At 40.0% G+C, this 10,748-nt stretch overlaps 1 protein-coding gene across 9 annotated transcripts in view; it reads left to right on the top strand.

Annotated features, from left to right (window-relative positions):
- The window catches only part of LOC110977315 (uncharacterized), a 35,536-nt gene that overhangs the window by 19,849 nt on the left and 4,939 nt on the right, over positions 1-10,748 (top strand). For 4 of the 9 annotated variants that reach the window (XM_087137503.1, XM_087137505.1, XM_087137509.1 and 1 more), the window contains 4 exons: positions 2,183-2,437; positions 4,884-5,029; positions 6,009-6,072; positions 8,281-9,021. In XM_087137503.1, the coding sequence (XP_086993629.1) occupies positions 2,183-2,437; positions 4,884-5,029; positions 6,009-6,072; positions 8,281-9,021 (1,206 nt within the window). The remainder of the gene's footprint in view (positions 1-2,182; positions 2,438-4,883; positions 5,030-6,008; positions 6,073-8,280; positions 9,022-10,748) is intronic. The other 5 variants (XM_087137507.1, XM_087137508.1, XM_087137504.1 and 2 more) reach the window with 4 other exon arrangements.

A 10,748-nucleotide genomic window follows, 5' to 3' on the forward strand; every position in this document is an offset into this window, starting at 1 on the left:
TAGGACAAAAGTGAAATCTAAAACCAAACAAGTATATGAGAGACAAAAGAAGTAAATATAGGACAAAACTAATAAAGTACGAAACCAACCTATATATAGGACAAAAGTACATTTAAGGAAAAAAAAGTTTAATGTAGAATGAAAACTAATATACAACAAAACTCATATATAAACGACAAAACTACTAAATGTTGCGTATATTCCAAAATTTAAGGTATATTAGAAATATATACTTATTAAAAACAAAACACCGGCGACGAGCAGAACTCGGAAGCAAGCGGGGGAACCCAGCCTACGGGCCTGCTATTTCTTTTTTCATATTTATTAGGTATTAATTTTTTTCCCTAACTCACAAACAGCTTTTCCAAAACGAGTGCCAGCTTTTCAGTAAATCACTTGCCAAACAGTGAAATAAAAACATGCTTGTGTCCAGAGAATGCATAAAGTCTGAATTCTTTTATGTGAATTATCACAATACGTTAGGAAAGTTTGTGCGATTGTCAAATTCTTTTCCTCAGTTGCCTGAATTGTAAACAAGATTCTGCAGATGCAGATGCAGAAAACGGGTACTTCAGTAGTTGTAGAAAAACATGAGAGCTCAATCCTAGGACAAACATCAGATGGTCTCAATGTATGCTGTCTTTGATATAGTTACATAGTACTTGTGGTATTGCTTTGGGCATGGCATCACCATTCACATAGACACTTAGACCACTCAGAGAATCCCAGGCTACATTTATGGAGATTCAGTAACTGACTCGTCCCATTTGCTGATCAATGACAATTCATAGAATCTATGTCATCAGGCAGAAAAATGTTGCTTTATGTACAGTGTACATGTACTTCCAGTACAAGTTTACTGATGTAGTTTCGTTTCTGGTTGAATACACCTGTTCTATTTGCGTTTATAACCAGTGTTAGAGGCAATATGTCGTCGTGTCAGTGAAAAAATGTTGTGACTGCATATTATGTGAAATTCAGGTTTTTTGTGAATTTTGATTCAGATTTACCTAAAGATGATTATACATAAATTTCAATGAAAACTATTGCATAATTATGATGTAATTAATAAATGTTTAAACGTATCTTTATTACGTGCCTTCACGTTTGTGCTAAAATGTTGTATCTTAGCACACTCAGCACAACTCCCATATACAGTAGTCATGTTTCTGCCAAAATTTCATAACTTTAAAATTAGTCGAAATTCACATTTTCTTGATATGCAGTATAAAATTGTGTTTACTTTGGCCCCCTTTTCAGTGCAGCTTATCGCAATTTAAAGCTAACCCAAAATCATTTAATTTCATGACCAAAAAATGCATCTACATGTAAGTAGGAAACATGAGAAAGAAACAAATTTTGTGGAAAATTCAAGAATAGAGTATAAAACACCATCTGCCACTGATTCAGATGCTGCTGGAATTTTTTAACAGACTTTAGTCGGATGAGGGATATTTCACTCCAACCCGAGGTGATTTGGGGCTTCAACAGGAATAATGTGTGAATTTACAGAATTTATTTCCTACTTACTGAGTATGGGCCATCTTGTTCCTTTCAAAATTCATTTATATCAAATTTGATCAGGTACCAAAGCCTAGAATTAAAGAAATGTGTTTGTAAATACAATGCATGTACCTGGCAAAAGTTTCATTTCCTATGATTTGTCCCAAACTTTACTGGGAAGCTGCAAACCTATTTTATACATTTTTCTCAAAAGTACTCGAAACCAAGATATTTCTCTGCACTGACACAATGTGTTTACAAGTCAGGTGCAATGGGATACATTTGCGACAGGAGCATAACTTGGGATGCTGGAATCTCAAAGACAATCTGTATCAGCATCACTACCCTATTATGAAAATAGTATGGGGTGTGAGAATGAGATACATGTAGGTTCATATTGAAACAACAGTATTGGGAGGAGATATGCATTGGGGTGTATGTACATTGTATAACAAAGATATCACAACATCATATTCAAAAACTGTGTGAACTGAAATGCCATGAAATTCCAGTTAAAATTAAGAATATATTGATGAGAACAGGTGTACATACATGTTTTATTTAAACAATAGATGTGTGTTATTTGCTACAGTACTGAAATACATGTACTTTATGCATATGAACATTTGTGGTTGAATTTAAAAAAATCCCCTGTATTCTTGATTTGTCTACTGGAAAGAAGTGCTAAAACTGGCACAAGATACTGCGTTAATGCCAAGAGAAACTCGGAACAGTATGTCAAAGGTCACACCAAAGCATCAGGATAACCCACTCACTGGCTACCTTGGCATACATGTGCCAGTCTTGACAGCCGAGCATCAAGGGCTGACGTCAGATGAAACAAAGGAGAAGAATGCGGGAGGTGAAGTTAGCAAGGTGGCTAGGCCACACGGCCCTGCCGCTCTCCAGGATAAGCCAGCACCCATCCCAGCAGGTGATCCCTGGGTAATAGCAACCTCCAATCTGTGTTATCAACTGGCTCTCATGCGGGACTGGGGCTTGAGGTTCTTTAAAACAGAGTTTCTGCTGCTGCTGTTTCCCCCATGAAAACTGAGGTGCAACCCGCTTTGACGTATTTCTGCACTGTCATCTTTGAGTTCCTTTGTATCCTTCATTTTCTTAGTGTTTCAACGGGTGATCTTTACTCTATAAATGAAATCAGGGCAGTGATCACTGTTTGCCGGGAAGGCCTCACGTTGTGACTTATTCATGCTCACTGTGAAAGCCTAGTGTCACTCACATGAGTGTGATATAGAAAGCACTCACAGCCCAATATACTGCAGTTGAAATGTGTGAGTTCAAATGACTTGACAGTGAAAATTCCCCTTCTCATTTTTGGCTGTGTACAAAGAGATTTTGAGTTGAAGCAGTTTACCAGCTATTTATAGAAAGTGAAGGGCTATATTCAAGTTTTAGCAAGTTTGTCTTTGGCAAGATACAGTTTTGTACACATGATGTCTGAAGTACTTTACTCCAACATCTAAACAGACAACACCACACAGCTGTTTCCCGGGTTTGGGCCTTGTGTGCAGAGAGGACATTAACACAGTCATGCAAGATCAGCATAACAAAATTCCCTCAACAGTGGTTGGGTTGCATGTAGCACTCTTGGAAGGGAACTGAAGCACATACATGGTTTGGTAAAGAGATCAACATTTGAGCAAACCCCAGTTTGAGATCTAACCCATAGTTCGTGCTTGAGCCTTTTTTTCCAGTAGCTGGCTCAGTTCATCTGCTGCTGTTGGGCTTCCTAATGGACAGTGATTATGTGCCCAGATTCGCCTATATTTTTATGCAAAGTCTGTTTGGAGCTGGACAAATATACGGTGGAAGTGCTGGGGCAGTATGCTGTAACATTTGCATTGTGACAAGATATTGTTAACCTTGGCATGAAATTTCTGAGGGTGGCTGGATTTGGACAGCAGATAGGTCGAGGATCAATGAGCTACTGCGGGTGGTTGTTGCTATATTTGAATGGCATATTATCACTCTTGAAAGTTTTCCCTTGCTTTGAGATCTACATGTATGCTCTTTATGTGGCTGGATTTTTGTGGGGATATGTTTTATTGTATAAGTGATATTGATCACTGCTGGTGAAGGGACTTGTGTTGTTTGTACATGTTTTGGAGGAAAACTTTATAACAGTAGAGCACTACGTTAGCAGGGTGCAGGGCCCAGGGTGTTTACCCGAAGTCAGAGGACAGTTTCGTATCACCATTATTGCAGGGCTCAAGCAGAAAGAAAACTACGAATTTCACTTGTTGCACTTCAAATTTGAACTTGGCTGAGTTGTTTGAGAGTGCCCTCACATGGTCCAGATAGTGGATTATATTTCTGGGTCTTTGGAGAGATGGAAAATGATTGCTTGGGAAAAATCTTGAGATTGCCATGTGCTTTTCTTATCATGTTTAACTTTACAATGACAAGCTCTCCTTGTAAATTGTCCGAGGTTGTGCTTGAAATCATAACAAAACGTCGAACCTCAAAAGTACTTTTATGTTAACTTGTCATGCAAAAAAATACTAAATCATTAAAAATGTAATTGGCAAACTTAGTGTTTATCCAAGGAGGACTGAATACTTCATGATGGCAAGTTGTCAGTCAGTCAGATATCTGACACACTTCCCACTGGGTGTCCTAAACACAATAGATTCTCGAAGATAAACTCCAGTCCAACTAATATCTAAATACCTGAAGTCACAGAACCCATCAATCATTTTTGTGACCCCCCCAGAAATAATACTATTTTTTCCATGTCCTCTCACGTTTCAAAACAGGTTAAATTGACTACAGTGTTGGGTTCCTTTTGGACCAAACAGTGACTTCCAACCAGGATTAAATTAAGAAACAAAGCCCAGCAAGATAGTTTTGGTCATGGTCCATCGGGGGTCACAATTTTTGCTATTTGCTTTGACTTGAGTCGCAACAGGTACATGTAGCTGACTCAATTTGACTTGAGTCACCCTGAGCAAATGACTTGAACCCGGCCACAGTTTGATGAGTTTTTACTGCAGTGCTACTTGTAGATGAAGACTCTGTGAACAGGTTTTACATTTACTTGACTGCATGGAGATGTACATGTACAGGCTAGCATGGACATAAGACCTACCAAGACATAACTGCTGAATCTCAACCTGGTCTCTTCCTCCCTAGTGTTAATTTTAAGAGAAGGTTTACACATATCAGTGACTTGACTTGACACCACTTTGACTTTTATAACTGGACCCCCTTGCTGTTGTGACTTGATGTAATGTTTCAACTCAAGTCTCTTCCTTAATAGAATTGCGGAACTGGGCATAAGTCACAAAATTCAGCGACTCCAAACAGTACTCAGTCACAGTCTTGAAAGCACTCTTGACGACAACCACTTGTCGTTGCAGGGGGTGAGACAGCAGGCGAGGCAGCAGGTGAGGAGCAACAGGGCAGGGATGACAAGGAAGTGGAAGACAGACGAGAGGAAGAGGATGAACGGCAGCCAGAGTATGGAGATGACAGAGAGGAGGATGAGGAGAGAGATGCAGAAGAGGTAAGCCCAGCCAAAGATCCAAAGATATCGTTGGGTTAAGCTTGGTTCACACATTCCCAGGGAGTACTTCTTGGCTGCCACAGGACGATTCTGGTTGTTTGGTGACAGATTGATAAAAACTGGGAAGCACTCCAACAGTTTTAGACATTTTTAAACTTGTCAGGGTGATTCCAGATCAAATTATAATGCGTGGTTTACTCCTGTTTTCACGACTGATTCTGGATATTTTACAGCATTCTTACAAGTTTCATCGAGTTGGTGTTAGTATTAGTCAGGCATCATGCCAAATCACTACAAATGTGTCAAGAATTATGCGAATATTTCATGGAATAACTTGTGACAGCACTCAGATTTTAAATCGACATAATTCTCGGTCATTCTCGATGATTCTAGACTTTGTTTATTTTTGAAAACTTTAAAAATTCTTCAATTTGGTTTTGTTTTGCAGTAACTTGAGATCATTTGACTTGAGTTGTTCTAATTCAACTTCCAATTGGTACATAGTTGTTGATTATTCTTGTTTCACTCTTGAGCCATTCTTACAAACAGCGAATCAGGGCTAATTTCTCCCGATGCCAAGAATTTTTATGGGGAAATAACGAGATATTTTTGTTAAAAATTCAGGAATGTGTTAACCTAATGTGTTACACCTTAACAGGCTTTTCACTTGAGGTTCAAGTTCAACACCTGGTCTGTCTCCACAGACTTCAGAGATGTTATGTGCAAAGCAAATGGGAGAGTAGTGTTTGAAACATTAGCTTAACCCTAACAGTCCTCAATCCTTCACCTGTTGGAGGACTGAGGACTGTTAGGGTTAAACAAATGACCACAAATGGTCACTTCATGTTTACACATCCTTCAGAGACAACCTCATTAATGTCTACACGTCATTAGTGATTCACTTCATATTAAATTTCTCTTTGGTATACTTCGAATATTTTCAGTATTTAATGTATCTGCCTCTCAAATTTGTTCCCAGCCAAAGGAAGGAGCCAACGTTCCTGTAGTGGACCAAGATATTCAGATAGAAGGAGATAATGAAGGTAAGTGGTCTGTTTAATTGTGGTCGCTGTTCTGGTTTTTTGCCTTTCAATCAATCAGTTCAGTTTTTGTCAAAAACTTTGCATTTTCTTTACTCTCATGTACATTGGGAATATTTTGTGCCTTTTTTTTGGGGGGGGGCATGTTTTGTTGTTCCCCCGAAGTCGCGGGAGCTGTTGCCGGTGATGTGTCTGGGTGAAAGTTGACAGTCCGAACACTTCTTTTGAATGAGCACAAGCATGCAAGTTTACCTCAGATTGAAGCAGTTCCCTCAGCGGTGAGATTTTACTGGGTTTCAAATTTTTTTCCCAAAAGAGCTGGATTGTGAGAGGGTCAGTCGGGCGTACTTTGCCACTTTAACACTGGACAAAAAAGATTCACATAATCGTAGCCACTTGGGATAACACTCGTGCATTGGTATCTGTTAAAAGTTCTGAAAAGTTATTGGTTACAACCCATTCGCATACCAGCTTGTTTTGAACTTCCCATGTGTTCCACTGGGAAATAAAATCTACAGATTATTGAAATCTTTAATATATTAATATATCAAAATCTTTGTTTCAAGCACGAAGATTATATTCATAACTAATGTTATTGGTTATTTCACAGACGACATACAGCGTGCAAAATGGACAAACGCCATGGTAAAAATTGAACTACAAACAATAAAAGATCAACAAAGATTTTTAAAAACCCGCACAGGTGTGAGAATAATTTCCCAAAACAACCAAACCTTCTGCTCCAAACCACACCTCATATGAAAAGGAGCAGAATTAAAAAGAAGTGCGTCATTTGAAAATTCCAAAATTTCAAAAGATTCATGATACAGATGGCAATAAAAACTATTCAAAAATAGGAAACCGTTGAAGGGCCTATTCCAGAAGTGACAATCCACTGTGGCTTGGATCTGCTCATAACTCCCAGTCCTCTGGATTCTCCCATCATAGTTTTCATGGTTTTGTTAAATGAAACTGAAAAATCCTTATTATATGCCTTTTTTTTTACAGCATAGCATTTGTTTCGATCTAGGGAAGGATTAGAGGAGGGTTTTTTCAGGAACCTGCCCAAAACATCTAACAAGTGTCCCCTGTTTGGAAAACTCCTTGCACACTCTCCTCTCTGTAGACAAAGAAAGGGCTAGATTCTGCCTTCCAAGGCTTACGTAATCAAATGAGACAAGTTTTAATGGATCTCAGAGGGTCAGGGTAAATACATGTCCAAGGGCCATTCATTCCATTTTTTTTTTTACACATACATCAGCCTCCAATCCTAGTGTTGTCAATCATGCCTACATCCTGAACATCTTGATAAATGGACGGAATATCATTCCTCAACTTGGCAGTGGCCAGGAAACAACAAACATGAGTGATTACTCTCACAAACAAATGTTTGTATCATGTTATGTTAATACAAAACTGCCAAGTTCAATGATGGGGGAATTGTCATTGACTAGAGTGGATTACCAACACTGCTGTTTAACCCTTATTTCCTTTGGATATGTTAAAAGTTACATTGAAGTTGGGACGAGGGCGGTGCAGGTAACGTGACATGATCAGTGTGGTGAACAGCTTGTATTCTTAACAGGTGGAAGGGCTTGCGGTAGCACCATGCTCCTGACGACGGACTGAGCGCGCAGTCCGAAACGTTTAATATACTCCCGGTTCTTTTCTGAACCACACATACTCATAAGAGAGATGTATTCCTTCACATGGTGCTACCACAAGCCCTTCCACCTGTTGCTGTCCTTCACCATGAATAGCCTGAAATTCCAGCTTATATTCTGAGTGCTGCAGGATACGTCTAGTCCAATCTGAAGCTGAGGCAGTTCAGTTGTAATACCCCTGGAGAGCTGTAGTGCATGTTTCTAGTGTCAAATCCCTTTTGTGTGCCTATGGGCATAAATTGGAAACGGAGTTTAGAGTGGATTTCATTGCCTTTTTTCCATCCTATTGTATATTCGTTTCTGAACCAGCGACAGAGACTAGTTTGAGGAAGGATTTTATACCTATGTTCTGCAAAAAGTAAAACAAACAAAAAAATTCAGAACCAAAATGGACAAAACAAACAATATCCACTCCTCAAGGCTGGCTGTGTTTTATTAAGGGTGGGATGGATGATGATGGGTGTCGGTTGCAGGCTGTCACCATTTAGTGCTGATCAAGTGTTGTAACACTGTCTTGCTTCACATTTAAAAATAATGTGCTTAACAGATGAGGAGGTAGGAAATGAAAAGTGGGAAGTGGAACAAGAACAGCAGCAACAAGAAGAAGGGGAGGAAGAACTCGGGGATCATGCTGAGAATCAGCTGGATGAGAGACCAGCGCTCCAAAGACCAGCATTCATATATGATCAGGAAACAGGGCGAGTGAAAGAGGAAGGCAGGGTGGAGGATGCTGCCAGGCATGGACGGGATGAGGAAAATGATAGGAGGAGGGAGGAAGAGGAGCTTGGGGATGCAGGCGATGCGGACGCTCCTCAAGGTGACGAGCAGCCAGTAGATGGAGAGGAAGTAGAGCAGGAGGATGCTTGGAATGCTGAAGAGAATGCTGGAAATGTAGAGGAGGATGCTTGGAATGCGGAAGAGGATGCTGGGAATGTAGAGGAGGATGCTGGGAATGCAGAGGAGGATGCTGGGAATGTAGAGGAGGATGCTGGGAATGTAGAGGAGGATGCTGGGAATGCTGAGGATGCTGGGAATGCAGAGGAGGATGCTGGGAATGTAGAGGAGGATGCTGGGAATGCTGAGGATGCTGGGAATGCAGAGGAGGATGCTGAGAATGTGGAAGAGGAGGATGCTGGTAATGAAGAGGATGCGGTAGAGGCAGGGCCAGATGACAAGCAAGAGGATGATCAGTTGCAACTTGGAGAGGTGGAGATCGAGACAGACAATGAGCTGTCTTCCAAGGAAGCTGATCGCAACAAACAGGACCAGGATCAAGAGAACAATGCCTGTAATACAGCATGCATGTTATCAACCCCACATGTTCACTGTACATGTATCTCTCACATTAACACATCACTATGTTCATACTTCTTTCCTTGGTCTCTGAAAGAGAGCACCATCACCCCCCCCCCAAAAAAAAAACAAGAACGATTACTTACCACTTTGCACATCTTCAGTGTGGTTTGACTATGTACATAACCACTAATAAAGTAACATTTTTGACAACATTTTGCTTCCAAATGAAGGCAGATTGAGTGAACCACACTGACTGATTTGGAATTCTTCTTCGATTACTCTTCAGAATCACAAACCACCATTTGACTGCTCAAGTCTTCCAAAGTTCTATTAATTTACTGGAGTTTAATGTAAAATCTAAACATTGAGTTGTAACGGTCTTGGAAGAAGTCAGCTTCCATCTTCATACACTTACATGTAACTTCATGATATAACTCTACAATGACTGCCAAGCTTGGGAGATTTTAGAACCAACCTTTTTTTCTTTGAAATTTCATCAGAGGCTTAGAATGGTATCCAAAGGAAGATAAAATTAAATTTTTGTTTCATTTTCTTCTGCTGAGGTTTTAAGAAATGAAAGACAGTTTTTCCAAAGAACGTACATGTCACATGGCAGTATTCAATGTCAAGTCCTTTCTTAAGTCTCTTAAAGTAAACAGAAATACAAGATGAGGTTGCAGCAATCAGGCCAAAGCTCCAAGGCAGTGTTGGCCGAGTCATCCCTAAACAAGAAGGAATATAAGTGATTGGAATACACTTGAAAAGGGTGTGAAAGAAATTTTATTTTCATTTCTTTTTACGTATAATTGTACATGTTAAAAAAGACACAGAATACTTTCAGAGAAGACCAATAATTGGGATGAAACGGTTACAGCAGAGACAAAGAGGTGTAAGAAACTCATGTTTATGGCAGAGCTCAAGTCCAACTCCTCCAGCAAATACTGGGACATTTTCAGTGGAGCTATTTGTACCAATACTCAGATTTAATCTCGTAATCAAAATCACTTGCACTCTCCAAGGTTTTCAGTCTTGATCCCAACTTCACCACCCTCATATTTCAGAGTCCGAAAAGGGCTCGACTACAATACATGTAGATAACGGATAACTCACTTTTACAGAGTAGGTCTTTCCGTGCTTGATAGCCAAATTGTGTGCTTAGCAGCCAGGGCCCATTGTCAACCAATGCTAAGCACACATTTTTTGCTGAGCACAAAAAGCCTTTTCACACTCTTATGTTTGTAATCACCCTTTCGTGTCAACCCCTGGTAGTCCTCTTCAGATGCTGTGTGTTTTCTTTGTTGATGACTGTAGAAATCCTCCAATAAACTGAACGTGATTGTCGTGTACTTTCTTCTTCATTTGTGCATGTAGAACTAATACTGAATAGACAGTGTGTATCTTCAGCTCCGGTTGTGTTGTGTGTACCCGTGAATTGTTGTGTAAATCGCTATTGAAGTACGACTCATTCGATTTCAGATTCCTTTTGCAGTGGATTTGAAAGACTTCTCTAACCAGGTGCTGCTTGGAAACGATGACAAGAAAGCACAGCAGTAGTTTCAACGGGCGATTTTCCAAATAGTGCACCACTAAGAGTTTGCAGTGCGGTGGCCACTGTACAAAGTGCACATTTGAATGGCTTGACACGTTTGGACGTGCTGATTGGTAATGCACGTTTGGAAAGGGTGCGACACTTTTCGTGCCTTGCGATTGGCCAACATG

Source organism: Acanthaster planci, linkage group LG05 (genome assembly GCF_054643075.1).
Source record: "Acanthaster planci isolate LZ-2023a linkage group LG05, COTS_SCS, whole genome shotgun sequence".
Classification (NCBI taxonomy): Eukaryota; Metazoa; Echinodermata; class Asteroidea; order Valvatida; family Acanthasteridae; genus Acanthaster; species Acanthaster planci.